Consider the following 17,196-nt stretch of genomic DNA (forward strand, 5'->3'; position numbering starts at 1 on the left):
AAACAAAGGCTCAAGTCTAGAACAGAGATACAGTGTCTCTCTGCAGACAGAAGGGGCAATCATGACCGTGACCAAGCCACAGTTGTCCGATTTTTTTAGTCTGTTTACCATTGTGCTGTTGCTTTAATCGTCTCTGCTAAAGCTTTTTAAAAGCAACATCGTCTAAATCCATCATAGAAATCTGATCCTGCTCTATATTGAGAGACGTTTGCTCCCCAGCTGTAACAGGGTTACTGCTATCTCGCGATTCATTCACCAGAACCTGCACCAGAACCCTCATCTACCACGGCAGACCCGTGTCTTTCTGTGTCACCTACAGCATTCTCTCTCTCATCAGGCATATCAGTCTATCAGCATTACGTCTGTAATTATTTTGTCAACTATGGTCTTTGGTACCAATTTCTAAGTCATGTGCATCAACAGAAGCAGCCAAAGCAACAATAACATTAACATAATTGATTTTTATCCGGCTCATTTTATCTACCTGGACAAGTGAAAATAAAGTGACCTGTTTCGCCACAAGCAAAACATTTCATGTCGTTCGTTGTGACAAAAATTACATAGTTAAAGTCATCCTGATGAAAATTTAAAGACAAATCCAATTCATCCAAATTGTCTTCATATAGACATAATGCCTAAAAGACACAAAATGCTTCATTAACTGGAACTTGCACCCAATTGGAATCATCTGTATCGGAGAAACACGTTTGCCTTATCGAGAAAGCATTCCAGTCAAAACCTCATTGAAGATAAAAGGTGGCACATTAGACAAAGTTACTCTTTTCGATGGAGTAGAGAGGGGGAAGCATTGGGGTGAAAATTCCATTGATCACTACACCTCTGTCTTTAGAAACACTACAATAGCATTGTTCATACGGGATGCAGACAGTATGTTTTCAGTATGAATCATTTGACAATAAACACAAAAGGAAAGAAAAGGATTAAAATAAAGTATACCACTCGTACCTGCACATGCCAAACGCTTGCACTCAACTCTCCCCTACTCACTCAACACATGCGCACAGAGAGAGACAGAAAGAGAGAGAGAGAGAGAGAGAGAGAGAGTAGTCTTCTGTTTTATGCTGCAGGGATCTGTCCAGCAGCACAGAGCAGTTTGAAACGCTGCAGTAGACCACAGACTTCTCGCCACAACACCACACAACACACACTCACACACGCACGCACACACATACAACTAGAGGATGAGAGAGGCAGAGGTGTAACCAGGAGAAGCACCGTCAAGACAAAGGAAAGCCACTCTTTTGTCTCCATGGACACTCAACTTCCTCCAAGCAGATCTTAGTCTGTGTAGCGCAGTAGTGGGATCTTGCCATCCACTTAATAATTCATCAGGTCGGTCTCTGAGCTTTGAGCCTGCAGCGCTCACCAACTTTACCTTCTCTAACTTTTGCACAGCAGCAGACGGCTGTTTCAGCAGTTCTCCTTTTATATTTGAAACTGTTGGCACAGAGGCAGAGGAAAACAGGTTTAAGGGCTTTGTGTGCATCTTACGTGTGTTTGTGAGTGTGTGTATGAGGAGAGTGGGTGAAAGGTGTGTGTGTGTTGTCTGGACTGAGGGCATCCTGCTCATCTCATTCTGGGACTTGGGACCCATTGTTAAAACCGCAGCTCTTGTGGGACTGAACGAGCAAGAGGCTGTGTGAGAAGCACTCTGGAGGCCACGGAGAGGCTCGTATGGAACGTACATCTCGTCTTTGAGCACCGCTGGTGAAAGCAGTGTTTAGGCTGTTGAAGGGGCAGACTGTGCACCCTTGGATTCTCAGTCATCATGGCTGGCTGTTCCAGCCGCTGCAGACAGGGTGTGCTAAAGCTCATTCAGTCCCTTCAGAGGCTTGTCTCAGGAACCCTCAGCAAAGGTAAGACACCTGCATTAATATCAAATTCAAAGAAAAAAAGGAGACAAGACTGTTTAAAATAGTAAAGTACAGTTAAAGTGGGACAAATTATGAAGTTTTATTATTATTATTATTATTATTATTATTATTATTATTATTATTATTATTATTATTGTAAGTATTGTAAGTATTGTTATTAATAATATACTTAATAACATTTTAACTTTTAATATTCACAATAAAATAGTTTTAATGTTATAGTCAATATAAAGTTTTTTTATATTCCACTTATTAGAAAGTTTTTTTTTAAATATTGCTTTAAATAATGTTTTCATTTTTGCATGATATTTAATATTAAGATTTTATCTTAAGATTATCATGTTTAAAATATTATATTTATTGTAAAGTATATGTTATTAATGGCAATACCTTTTTATTTGTAATATTATATTAACTATGAAAATAATAAAAAATATATTTTATACAATGATTTTATAAATGTTATAAATTATTTGTGTTTAATATTTATTTATTACATATGTATTATATGTAATTTATTTATAAAGTTAATATTTAAATGATTAGTTCACCCCAAAAATGAAAATTCTGTCATTACTTACCCTCATATTGTTCCAAACCTGTAAGACCTTTGTTCATCTTCGAAACACAAATAAAAATATTTTTGATGAAATCCGAGAGGTTTCCCTACATGTTTGGATTGACAAGACGATGAGTAATTAATGACATAATTTTTGTTATAGCATTTAGTTAATATAAAGATTTCATGTTAATTAATGTTATGTTAATAAGTCTCTTGACTGACTTGGACTCGGACATGTTTTATAATTGTGAAGGAATTTCAGACTTTTCCTGACAATTAAGTTGAATCATATTGTATCATTTATTATTTTATTCCATTTTATTTTATCAATATAAAGTTATCCATATAAAGTTTTATATATATTTAATATAAGGTATTTTATATAAATTTTATATTCATAAGTGTGTTTTTTTTTTACATTCTATTAACTATAAAAGCATTTTTATATCTTTATATTTAATACATGTTGTTTTCTATTCTATTCTATAATTTATTTAAGTTTTTTTAATAATATTTTTATTTGTATATTTTTTTACACAACAGTTGATTTAAATATTTTATTTTAAGTTTATATTTAATGCAAAGTATTTGTTTTTAATTTTTCTTCATTTTCCTTTGTATATTGTAGAGGAGAAATGTAGCTATTTAAAATGGTCTTATTTCTGGGGACATGAGCCATTTGGCATCATATTTTAAAACAACGCCAAAAATGTCACAAAAATGTTTATAGTGTCCCAGTTTACCTGTATTCACATTGATTGTTTTTACTTATTTGTCTGTAGTTTTTTCTTTTGATATTTCAACCTTTGTATCATAGTGCCAAATAGTAAGTCAATATTAGGATGGAGTTCCAATGGTTCACTCTTTCACGCTTCACCTGGAATCTTTCATCAGCACACATTTATACTTCCATGCAACTCATATAGAAAATCCTTTTTATCATTCTGTTTTCTTTTTTCTTTGTTTCTCGAGTACCATCGCACTGTGTCAGCAGAAAAATCACTGCATGGTTTATCTCAATGCCGACGGGGCCCGTGGAGATTCTGGCACCAAGCAGTGGCTGTTTATCTGCTGTCATTGAGTGCGGAGAGCCGGAACCTCACTGCGCACTGCATGATGAACCCCAGTTATCTCACGACTACTTCATTATATCTTCCTCACAGATAGATAGTCTTTCTATACACAGGGGAGTAGGAAGTTAATTCAAAGAGGATATTGAGGTTTGAAGCCACAGTATATAATCTAAACAAGTCTCTCGACCACTGTAGAAGCACGGTAAGAAGATCAGACCAGAGAGCACTAAAGCTGTGAAAGGAAGCTGTGACTCAAATATTTTGCATTTGTGTGCTCTGAGCTTATCTTAGTGTTATCTTATGCTGTGTGAATATAAATAAATAAATAAATACTATTCTTCATTGATTAAATTAGAATAGTTTGCAAACTAAGACACAATAAAATAATCTTTAATGTATTAAAATAGAATACTTAGCAAGATACAGCAAAGTAAAATTGGATATTAATATAATAAAGATATTTTTTTTGCAGAATATAATACAATAGAACAGAAACTTCAACAAAACAATGTAATTACATTTTAGCTCAATAGCTTTTATATAGAACAGAATAGAATCAGTATATCATGCTATTCTATTCTTCTCTATACAGAAGAATGAAATGGAATCTTCAGTAGAATAGAATCTTTATCAGAACAGAGCTTAAAATAGATGTACAGAATCAAATATTTAGCAGCACAAAATATTGATAGGATTTTAAATAGAACAGTACAAAATTATTTTATTCCAAAGAATAAAAAAAGAAAAAAAAAAGTCAGAATTGTGCAATAAATATTCAAATTATCTCTTTTTTGCTGAAAAATGATGAGAATCAGGGAAATTGCATTGCGGAATTGCAACACATAAATCTATTTTATGACTTTTTTTTCTCATAATCCTGAGTTTGTATCTTACAATTCTTAACACTGTAAGAACATTGCAGGAAGAAATACTGTTGCCCATGAACACCCAATCAGAAGCTTTTTTTGTTACCAATAGCAACCTTCAGTGCACGTGAAAAGGCCAGTCAAACACATGGCAGGGTGTAAGTGTTTTTTTAAGTGCAGGGTGTGTGTGTGTGTGTGTGTGTGTGTGTGTGTGTGTGTGCGTGTGACTATGAGTGACAATGCGTGACAACATGCCTACTCGTGTTACTGCAGTTTTATATTTTAATAGAATGAGCATCTGGGGGAAAGAGAAAGAGCATTTGACCTTTTATTAAAAGAGTACAAGGTCGATCAATCCTTCCAATTTCCCTTGACTTGCTACAAATTTTCCCTGTTCTCTGTAGAAGAAATGTAGCACACATGAGAGAGTACAGTAAATCCTTACAACAGCTGACGTGAACCCTTGTGATTGGAGGAATCAATACTGATGCAGATGCACTTGGAGTTTTGTACCAGGTTGAGTGTTTATATGCCAAAGAGCATTAGAAAAATAGGAATGACATACCTATACTTACAATATACCATACAATCTGTTTTAATTCCTAAAATTAAAAATGTAAAATTCTGTCAACATTTACTGAACTTCATGTTCCAAAATTGTCTTCCTCTTTTTTCTTTTTTCTTTTCTCGCATTAAAGGCCATAGAATCAGTGCAGATGATTTTGGTTATCACTTCACCTTTTCTCTTCTTCGGCTCAGCACATAGTTCAGTAATTTGAACTTCTCTGCATGTCCAAACACCATGACCAGAGGCGCCTAATAAGCATTGCTTATAATAAGTGGACATGGCAACCCAATGTCTTCCAAACATAAACATTATGGAGCCAAAAGAGTCTCAATAAAGATAAATGCACACACTTCATTCACATATGCACACATAGGATTCATACATGCACACACATAATTCATAAATACACACACAGGATACACAAATGCGCACAAAATTCACAAATGCACGCACAAAATTTTAAAAGCACAGAGGATTCAGAAATACATACAAAATTCAGAAATGCACACAAAATTCAGAAATGCAAACAACATTTACAAATGCACCCAAGATTCACAAATGCACAGGACAAGATTCAGAAATGTATTTCTGATGCACACACACATATATCTTGATTTACAAACTGCTTGCGGTCTGTGAACTTCACTGCTCTTGTGTGTGAATTTTGAGACTCCCCTGACTTGGCTTGACACACAAATGCCTTTTCAAACAGGGAATGCATATCTCCCTTGTTTTAGCCAATCACAAGAATGCACCCCACATGGGGGATTGTTTACTTATAAGCCAATCAGCGAACGACTCATTTTCCTCAGCGAACAACTCACTTTCCTCACGCAGCGAACGATTCACTTTCCTCAGCAAACGACTCACTTACCTCACGCAGCCGGCGACCCACTTTGCGCAGCCGGACACCCACTTTGCGCAGCAGGAGACTCACTTTCCTCTCACAGCGGACCACTGACTCTCTCTTCATGTAGGGACCGAATATTATAATTAAAGTGACTTCTATATTGCATCCAAAAGAATATTTAGATAAATTTAAATATTCAAAAAGGTGTACATTTTTTTTTTTTTACTTTGATTAAAATATTTCAATAAAATGAAATAATTGCCTATTGAAAATTTATGAATCCATGGTTAACTTTTTTTCTGCAGTCACTGGGCTATATGTATTGAGACATTTTTAAATTTATATTTTGTAAAAAATAATAAAAAATAAACATGAATTGTAATCTAAACATCTGTATTTTCATACAATTTCATAAATAAGTAGGCTATAATATGCCACACCACAGGCATATCGCGCTGTGTGAACGAACGCATTCATGTGATTGGCTTATAAGTAAACAATCCCCCACGTGGTGTGCGTTCTTGTGATTGGCTAAAATAAGGGAGATATCTGATTGGTTGCAGATCATTTCGCTGTTTTAAAAAAAAGCAATTGTGTCTCGAGCCAGGGGTCAGGGGAGTCTCAAAATTCACACACAAATGCAGTGAAGTTCACAGCCCGCAAGAGGTTTGTAAATCAAGATATATGTGTGTGTGCATCAGAAATACATTTCTGTATCTTGGGTGCATTTGTAAATGTTATTTGCATTTCTGAATTGTGTGTGCATTTCTGAATTTCGTGTGCATTTGTGAATCTTCTGTGCTTTTTAAATTTTGTGTGTGCATTTGTAAATTGTGTGCGCATTTGTATATCCTGTGTGTGTATTTATGAATCATGTGTGTGCATATGTGAATGTAGTGTGTGCATTTATCTTTATTGAGACTCTTTTTGCTCCATAGTAATATGTCTACAGCTAATATCTGTGTATCTGTAAGCTACTGAAAGCACACATGAAAACATGGAACACGCTAGTCATGTATGTGTAGAACAATGTATCATGTGACAGAAATGGTTTAGTTCACACATTACAAGTTTGAGTTCAATTATAGAATAGGGTTGCGCTGTGTACTGTATTGTGCTGCTGTGTGAGCAAGCCAGAGACAAAATTCCACTGCGTCTTCACCTTTAATAGATTTTGATGAATTATATCACATCTGAAGGCTGATGCTGTGTTCACAGTCCAATTGCCCTGAGGACTCTAAACAGAACATTTTCAGAACAGACCAAGATGTACACACACACACACACACACACACACACTCACACACACTTAGTAAAAAACAAAGAGATTTGGGAGAGTGACTCAGTTATTCAGTGTCTCATTACAGTAAAGGGATAGTTCACCCCCCAAAAAAGAACATTTCTGGCATTATTGACTCTCATGTTGTTTCTAACTTGTAAGGCTTTCATTCTTCTGTGAAACACAAAAAGGTGAATTTTTGATGGATATCTTGCAAAGCTCTTTTCATTATAATGAAAATGAAATGGGGGTTGGATTTGTCATGCTTCAAAATGAAAACAAAGCACCATAAATGTGTCATGATAAGATATCCCAAGTCTTCTGAAAAGATACAATAATTTTGCTTGAGAAAATAAACAAATAAACTGAAATGAGGACTAAGATTAGTCAGAGTACTTTATTATGCAGTGCTCTAATATGATATATTTTTTATTTACTTATTTCCAGAAAAGTTTTTCCTCCCCCATCTGATTTCAGTCAAACTCTTTAGTTGACACTAGTTTGTTACCATCTGTCTGATGCCAGTGCAATTTAATTCTCCCACACTCTTTCCCTCCTTCGCACATTTTCTCTTTCTATTTTACCTCCTCCTCTGTCATTCGCTGAATTTCAGTCTCTTTTCAGACTCTGGCGTTTTCTCAATGATCCTGTTTCGGTTTAGCTTCAGCAGCTGTGGAGGTGCCAAATGTTTCTCAACATCATCTTATCTAAATGTAACATTAGATGTGGAACATTCACAACATCCCCAGTACATTCAGACCTGTTCACGTCCTCCTCCTCCACCTCGGCCTCCAGTTCCTGCTGAGCTGTTGATAATGTGTGTGTGTGTGTGTGTGTGTGTGTGTGTGTGTGTGTGTGTGTGTGTGTGTGTGTGTGTGTGTGTGTGTGTGTGTGTGTGTGTGTGTGTGTGAGGTTCATAATACCTTGCGGCAACAACACAGGCAATTCCAGCAGGACACAACCTCTAACAAATTTCCTTTTATTTAAAGAAGGCTAAAGTAATTAAACATTTATTAAACTAAATGACCTTGGGATGACCTTGGGAAAATATGCCTGAATTTGCATGTGTTTGTACGTGTGTGTGGGAGAATGAATATTGGGAAAAACATTGCAGTCTGGAGCAGTTTTGTGTGTGTGTGTGTGTGTGTGTGTGTGATCTGTATTTTTTACTTTCTAGTTTACTTAGTAACACAAAAGGAGATGTGTTGAAGAATGATCAAGCTACCATTTTGTTTCGTCCTCAAGAGGATATTTTTAGAAATATTTGTATGCAAATTATGTCTCACCATGGAGAACTGCATTAAGTCAGAGAGTTTATGTAGCTGGACTCTTCCTATAATGTAGTTTGCTCAAACAATGTTCATTTAATGTTCAATGCAACATGTTTCATCTTAACTGAACAAAACCTGGTTTCTGACCATCTTTCTGACTGCAGGCTTTGCACAAGCAATGTGAGGTTTGCATGCATGTGCAACCATGGTTACCTCGGTTGATGTTAACAGAGGCCCTTTAATTGACTTTTAATGGAAAGATAAGCTGGAACCAGGAGAGATGAGAGCGGAACAACACTGCATGTGTATGAGAGCAGAGTCCACCTGACTGTAGTGTCCCAGAGGTGTGTATGAGTCTGTGTGAGTTTGAGGAGAGATAGGCAGCCTCACAGACACACACCCAGCCGCAGAGGCATTCAGCACTCTTCAAGGGTCACACATGCACATTGGCACACACTTGGATGCACTTGTTTCAGAAACACCTGGACTGAACTTTCTCTAGAGATAGCAGTCAGCTTTTTCTTAACGTACGTATGACCTCTCTCTCTTTTTTGCCGTCCTTTCTGTCCTTTTTTCTTTTACACAAACACACACACACACAAATAGAAACCTTTAGCTATGAACACACGTCTCCTTTTTCCCTTTTTTCATCTCTCTCTCTCTCTTGGGCTAAACATGAAGAACTTGCTGCTGGCTGGTTGGTTTAGATTTATATATACTTACACTGCCTCATTAATAAATAAATAAATGATATTTGTGTGCAAAAACAGCAAAAATATGTTCACCAGCTGGATACCTTTATCATGGTAAGCAGAATTCACAATGCCAATGTTTAAAAGATTATGGTAAACCAATAAGCGTAAAGTTTGCAAGACATGAAAATGTTTGGAGTCAGTAATTATTAGATAATCGAGTGAATATGCATTAAATTGATCAAAAGTGACAATAAAGGGAAAAAAAAAGTTATTTTAAAATTTCTGTTCATCAAGGAATCATGGTTTCAACAAAATATTAAGCAGCACAGCTATTTTCCACCTTGATAAATAAGAATCGTTTCTTGAGCATGATTCCAAAAGATCATGTGATGCTGAAATTTCAGCTTTACCATTACATCGCTAAATTATGTTTTAAAATATATTAAAATATAAAGAAGCCATTTAAATGCAAAAAGAATTACAAAAAAAATAATAATAAAAAAAAATATATATATATATTTATTATTATTATTAACTTTATTTAAAAAAATCTAATTTGCAATTTTCATCTATTATTTTTATATGGACATCCTCAAAAGTACAATTTAGCTTTAAGGTACTTTTTTTATTTTTTTTATTTTATTTTTTTCAAATGTGTTAAAAATTACAAACAAACATACACCCATTCTTTTAAAGTAAAATAAGTTAATATGAGACTCTCAAGACAATCCACTTAGACTAAAGACTAGGAAACAGCAGTTAAATGCTGCCTGTCCAGATGTCGTGCTGCAGAGGCCAGATGTTAGACTCACTGCAGTGAAGACGGAGACTCTGTCTGGTTGGTGGCAGATTTTCTCTTCCCTGCAGAGTGAACATAAACATCTACTACGATACTCTAACTCATGTTATCCCTTTCCTTCTGCCTCTCTGCCTTTCCCTTGCTCTCTCTCTCTCTCCTTTTAACAGCAGATCGAAGCTGACAGTGCACGTCTCCACCTTTAATTTTTAAATCACTTGTCCTGTTTTACGTAATCTACTTCCTCCTCCAGTTTATTTTTATCCCCAGCCTCCCTATCCATCTATAGCACTCTTCCCCTCCATCTCTTTCCTCCTTTACCCATCTTTCCTCCATTTTCAGGACACTTACCACATTCACTTTATTTTCTCTCTTTCTCTGCTCTTTGTTTTTCCATCCATCTATCATTTCCTTCTCTCTTGTCATATGCGCGCTGACCCAAACCTTGAGAGCGGGTCGATGTTGCACAGCTCTTACTGAGGCAATCATTGTCGGCTCGAATTTGCTCGCTGAGGAGTTTACAAGCCTCCGAAACAAACATTACAAATCATTTAGTTATGAGACCAATGCATTATATCAGAATAGCAGAATAAGCACCATTCACACTGACAGCGAATATGTCTCTGCTAGTCACTGTACTCTCACTAGTGGGCTTTCTAGCAATATTTCAGGCAGGACAGGGCCTGTTTAAAGTGGCTCCCCAACTTGCATTTTGTTTGCAATGAGTAGTTTACAATTGATGTTAATAACTTCAAACCAATAGATTATTGTTATCATTATTGCCAGGTTTCACTGAAAATTGTTGGCTTTGTTGCCTCAAATCAATGCCAGTGTAAATGCCCTTACTTGGGACTTTGGATGTGGCATTTTATATGATTTCACTGAAACCGTGATGAAGGACATCTGCTGAAATACTAACAGTATGGGTAAAATAATACAAATAATAATAATAAAATATACAATAAAAAACTAACAACTGTAACAAAACTGTAGACTATTGAGATCTCTGACACTAAGTCAGGTCGATGATCATGCAGTGAATGTAAAGAAGCTCTTGGGTTACATTGGAAAAGCATGACAGCTTATAGGCAGTATTTACTGGACAGATGCATTTATAGTTTATGTCAATATGTAGCCTACACTTACAGCTGCACAGCATGACTGTCTGACAGCAGAGGCTCCGAAGTAGATTATGTGTAAAATGCTGCCCTCTTCTGGTTAATTTTTAAATTAGCCTTTTTAATCAAAAAAGCTTGTCTGGTTTGCCACGTAATTACTCCGTCTGGCATATTTCATAATAGCATAATTGGGTTTTTATTTTTATTTTATTTTTTAAATAACCTTTCCATTCCAAATTCCAACCTCTCACTGGGGGCAGGTGTCCTTTTGGGGACATTATAGGCCTACATCAAACTTGTTTATGCTATATCTGTCATATTCATGGAAGCTACCCAAAGTTATCTGGTTCACCCAAATTTACTGGTACTGTCCAGTGGAAAACACCTGAGACTCGTGTACTGAGACATCCAATATTGAAACAATCATTATATTGATCAGTCTATTGATTATTGCTGTAGTCATACATCATACTTTTGAATAAACTAATACAAAATATGAAAGTATCAGTGACTGGGATAGACGTTCAGTATCATCATCACTTAAAATGGCACAATCTACTGTAATCCTGTTTATGTGAACTGAGCCTGCTCCCAAGCAGGTAACCACCAGAAATGAGTAACCTCAAGATGGCAGTATATCCAAAATAAATGCACTTGTGCTAAATCTCACGAGCTGTATTAGGCTACAGTTAAAACACATTTCTTGAAACCGTCACTCATTTTTTTGATTACAGTACAATATAGCAAACAACAACAACAAAAAATATTCTGCCCCAGTATCCTGTTTTTGGTCTGGAACAGGCCAAAGAACCTCTTCAACATCACAGGCTCCTGGACTTGGACAGGCAGCAGGGGTAAATTCCTCTCGCATGCCTGATGTCCTTGTGTCATTGTTCATAAACAAGAGAGAGAAAATGCTTAGTCATGTTGTCAGTATAACACTGCACTCTGTTAGTATTACCTGATGTAAACTGTAAAAAGAGTTTAAATGACAGTTACTATATTGGAATGCAGAAGGCTGCACTTCTTATGCCATATATCCATTTAAAAAGTACTAATATGTACATTACTGTATGTGGGTTATTGATTAAAAAAGAATCGATATGATTCATGAGATATACCTTTAAGCTATTTCAGAGAACTATATAAAACATTTTAAGCAACATGACAAAAGCAAATAGGAAATCATAGACAAATGTGCATAATCAGTTGCATGAATAAGCAATCACAACTTGATCAGAAGATCAAAACTTTTTAGGATGTGCACAAGGGACTAAATAAAGTGGAGGTTGAAAAGGTAGTTTTGAGAATTTAATTTCTGATTCGAGAAATGCATCAAAGCCACTGAGAGAAACTGTAAGCTGACTCTGGCCCTTTATCCATCGAAGGTTCTGATTGGTGTGTGATCAGTTTTGACTCCTAGTGTTTCCACTTGGGTAATTGGGTGGTGCTTTTTAAAAAATGGCGTTATGGTTTTCAAACTTTAGTTCGAAAGCCTGGTTATAGTGTTTTAGCAATTGAGAAAAACTGTAGTTTTAGTTGCTGATATGAACAGCTCATTCCTCTCACACGTGCAGAACACACGTGTTAGTTTGCCGTCAGCTGTAGTTTGTGCAGTGTGTTCCAGAGTAGCTTTTTGGTCTGAAGCTGCCAACGCGAGGTGACAACACCGTCACTTTTGTTACAACTAGTTCTTTGAAGTCGGCTTGGTGTGTCCCGGCCTTAAGTCACCACAGGCCAGATCTTCCGTGGTAGTCTAGCAATTCTACACAAGATTCTTTTCCACTCTTCTTTTGCTGTTCTTTTGAGCTTTCCAACTAATTATGGGGACCACAGGGTATCTCAAATTACTGAAGGTTGAACTCTGTCTTGCCTCTGTCATTCCATACACAAGAACATGGTCAGCTCTGATTTAATCTGAAATTACTGTTCTTGGTCTTGCTCTTACCCATCCTCTTCTTCCTCCACCTCATATACACTGTCTTCTGGACCTCTGAGACTGATGAATGCACCCACGCCATCTGTGCACATTGAACTGGCTTATATTTTGTACCTTCACATAGATATACCATGCAATCTGATAATGTGTGTTTATGAATTACACGGACTGGGAGCACGGCGTGATAAAAATAATCTGATTCCATCAGATTACGAGCTTGACAAATTCAAGTGGTCGACTTCATATTGCTTTCATATGCATTTTTTAACTACCTCATTTCTATTTTTATTCCTATTGACGATCATTCTGGTAGCACGTGAAGGCAGCATCAGTGGAAACAGGCAGAGACATTATCCTTAAAAAAGTGCCAAGAAGCTCTTCCGGAAAACAACAAATGAGGGGTGATGCTTACTTTGGAGCTGACATTCACGTGCTGAACTCCGGCGCTGAACTGACCCTCATTTTGATGCATTCTGGCATAAAATGATTAGCACAAACATACAGGACTTACATGTTTTTTTGTTTTTGTTTTTTTACAAAAATGTTTGTTGATGCACCCCATCACATGACACTTTTAATACCTCTTTGGTGCTGCTATTGTATCTCCAGCAGCTACAGCAAGAAAACAGTAATGGTGGACTGCTGTTTCTCACTCAGGGCTGGGTCTATGCTAATACGGCAGAGATCATCACAAATGGGTTGGACTTTTCCCTAGTATGAAGTTAATATATGGAGAAATTTGGAACCGCTTGTTTGGAATGACTGTTTATGATTTATTGGGATTAATAAAAAATGAATGGGTGGATTTTTACTATTTTACCACAAAACTGTGCTCAAACACATTTTCAAAGTGATTTTTGCATAATAGGCCACATGTAATGCCTCTGTAAGCATTCCGAATGTGGCTGGCAAAATTAGATATGACAAGGAAAATATATCTGAAGCCAACAGCCTCAACAAATTGCCTACAAGGCAAAAATGTGTAACAGCTATTCATAGAGAAAATGACTTAAAGTAAGAAACCTGAAAAACTCTCCACAATGGGATATTCAGGTCCGTAAGTAGATTTTTCCATAGCATAAACAGCATGTCATGTATTTGTAGCATTTGTAATCGCATCACACTTGCAAATCATACTGCAGTCCTTACGTGGTCACGAGGGACTGTGTTTATACAGTCAACAGCAGGCCTGAAGCAGAAGCTGACTGTGAACTGTGGGTATATGAGGGGGCACAGGCTGATGATCTACCCCAGGCAGTAACTCACATACTGTGAGCTGCAGCTGCCGCTGTCGAGCGACTGATACATTAGCTTTGTAAAATATATAATGAGCTAAATAACCTCAGTTTAACAACATCAAGCTGGTACAGTGCTTTAACTCTTTTCTTTCTTGTTAGTGTTACAGTGTGGAGTATAGCACATAGATACCCAGAGGAAAATTTGCCTGCAACTAAGAGGTTGCTCTTTCACAGCTTAGGAGACTTAATCGAGTAATCAGTAATGTTTCATTTAAGTATCGATTCTGGCTCAGATGTTTTATCTAATCCTTAGGAGAAATACAAATTGAAATAAATGATACAATTACCATACAGAAAGAGTTTAGTGCTATAAAAGTAATGTGAATAGTATTGGATTTCAGAAAAAAAAAAAAATTACTATATATATATATATATATATATATATATATATTATAATTGTTATTATTATTATTTATTTATTTTTTAAAGAAAGTTCATAATGAGATTTGCAGTGTCACAACAGACACTTTTGTGAGAACGACTCACAAAAACACAAACATTCGCATGACATCAATGTGACAGAATTATTTTTATGTATTCTAAACTCTTTTCAACTGCGAAGAACTGGCAAACCAATAAAATGTGCACTTTTTGTCACAAACTGCTCCTGTTACAGAAAAAACTATGCAGCAGTAAATAGCAGAGGAAGAATCCGGAACTGGCTCTAGTCTCTGGTGTTATTTGATAAACACAGTAACAAATAGAAAAATCTGATCGGCTGTTTGAAAACATACGGTTTCACTTTATTCTCAGCGACAAGCAGGTGACAAATTCTGTGTGAAAATTGGACCGAATTTTCACACCAAACATTAGTCTTGCTGTGAACAGGCCTTGATACTGATCTTATTACCCTTTAAAAAAAGGGGTACAAAAATGTGTAGCAGGCCAGGTGGAAATTGGGACGTTTGGGTTGAAGATTAAGAAAGTAAAGAATAAGAAGAATGTGAATGGCAGATGAAAGGATATGGAATGATGTGCAAGCACATTTCTGAGATGTGTTTCAGTGATCAGCTCTTGACAGAACAAGGCTTTACTCAAAAGCAGCAGCTCAATCTTTCTTTCCCATCAGTATTTCCCACTATTTCCTTTTTCTTTTGCTTCACGTTCATCCACTTCTATCTGTCTGTCACACATTGCCTCCGCACGCAGAGAGGAATGACAGAAGAGAAGAGAGATTTGTGAAAATCAAGGATACAAGCCTCGTCCTCACAATTCCTTGCCGTCCTCACATCATCCCTGTTCTTTCTATCCTCTTCTAAGCCTTTTTTTCTGTTTTTCACTCCCCCTCTTGAACACATGCTTCAGCTCTGCTTTGTGTTTATCCAGAGTTGTTTCCAGCCCAAGGATTTTATGCTTTTAAAGCTCTCTTTTTAATAGCCCAAACACTTGTATTTTAATAGCAGGGGGTAATTGAATCTCTAGTCTTTTCCCTCTGTGTGTGAATGAGTCAATATGGAGTGCTGCGCTAAAAGATATCAATGTTTAAGTGGCCCAGATAGATAAGAGTCCAGCATGTTCTAGAAAGCGAGCGAAAGCTCTTTGGTTAAAGTGATTATCTTAATCCTCACACTGCGACACTCTGACCACTGAGAGAGCCCATAAACCCGTGTATTTGAGCGAGAAAACCGTTCAGTCAAATTTATATCTTAAAAATATTTAACACTTCAACATGAACATATGTAGAGATAAATATGAATCAATGCAATAATTAATAACATACATTTAAATCAACAACTTTCACCATTAAAAAGTTCATGGTCTGTAAGACTTTTGTGTGTGTGTGTGTTTATATTTTTATTAATACTTATTAATTCTAATAAATTATTTTATTCAACAAGGACACATTAAGTAAATCAAAATGCTGTTCTTTTAAACCTTCTATTTGTCATTTATTTTTGCAAAAGTATTAAGCAGTACAACTGTTTTCAAGATTGATAATAGCAGGGGGAGACTGGATTCAGTCTCCGTGTGCAATCCGGACCGTTCCTGGGGATGGCTTCCAGCGGAGTTTGCCGGCTGCGGGGGGCGGCGATCGTTGGCATGTTGTTATCGGTGGCTGCGGCCTGTTGCGGATCCTTGTGACTCTGGGCGCCTGCGTTCTCGCTGCCGGACGGTGAGACTTTCCGAACGTGGCTGCGTGCTCGGGAATCTCCGCCCCCTTAGCCGGGAGTCACAAAAAACTGGACCGTGTTTGTTTCGTATGGCATTGGTCAATACCAGATCAGTCACGAATAAGACGTTTATCCTTAATGATTTTTTTATGATAAATAATCTTGACTTTTTTATGCTGACTGAGACCTGGCTGAAACCAGGGGAAAATGGTGCTTTTACGGAGCTCCTCCCACCCGGTTGCTCTTTTTTTAATACTCCGCGAGCTTCAGGTCGAGGTGGCGGTTTGGCTTCTCTTTTTAAGGACGATTATAGATGCAGATTATTACCTGCTTACTGTTATGCTAGTTTTGAGCTACAATTGTTAGTGGTTGACCTGAATTCACCTGTTTTATTTGCTGTCATTTATCGTCCACCTAAACCCAGCAAAGATTTTATCTGTGAATTTTCTGAGTTTTTGGCTGATGTAATTCCTAAATTTGATAAGCTCCTGATTTGTGGGGACTTCAACATTCATGTTTGTTGCCCCTTAAATGCCTTTGCTAATGATTTTAAAAATGTGATAAACTCTTTTGGGCTTAACCAATGTGTAAACAGGCCAACACATAATCTAGGCCATACCTTGGATCTTATTATTTCCCTTGGTCTTTCAGTTTCAGTCACAGAAATATTAGAATCAGGTTTTTCAGATCACTTTCCCATTAAATTTGAGATCACTGTTCCACAACCTCCTAAACTTGTACTTTCAGTTTCTAAGCGTCGTTGTTTCACACCCTCTTCAGCAGGAGAGTTTGCTTCGATGTTCTTGGACTCTCAGTTTTATGCCAAAAACGGTATGGTTCTTCCATCGTCCTCAGATAACCTTCTCTCTGCTTTC

General features: G+C 36.7%; 1 protein-coding gene across 1 annotated transcript in view; it reads left to right on the forward strand.

Annotated features, from left to right (window-relative positions):
• The first annotated feature begins 1,113 nt into the window (after positions 1-1,113).
• The window catches only part of kcnip1b (Kv channel interacting protein 1 b), a 36,842-nt gene continuing 20,759 nt past the window's right edge, over positions 1,114-17,196 (forward strand). Inside the window, exon 1 of the mRNA XM_026219555.1 lies at positions 1,114-1,877. Within this exon, the coding sequence (XP_026075340.1) occupies positions 1,790-1,877 (88 nt within the window). The 5' untranslated portion in view covers positions 1,114-1,789. The remainder of the gene's footprint in view (positions 1,878-17,196) is intronic.

Source organism: Carassius auratus, chromosome 35 (assembly GCF_003368295.1).
Source record: "Carassius auratus strain Wakin chromosome 35, ASM336829v1, whole genome shotgun sequence".
NCBI lineage: Eukaryota > Metazoa > Chordata > Actinopteri > Cypriniformes > Cyprinidae > Carassius > Carassius auratus.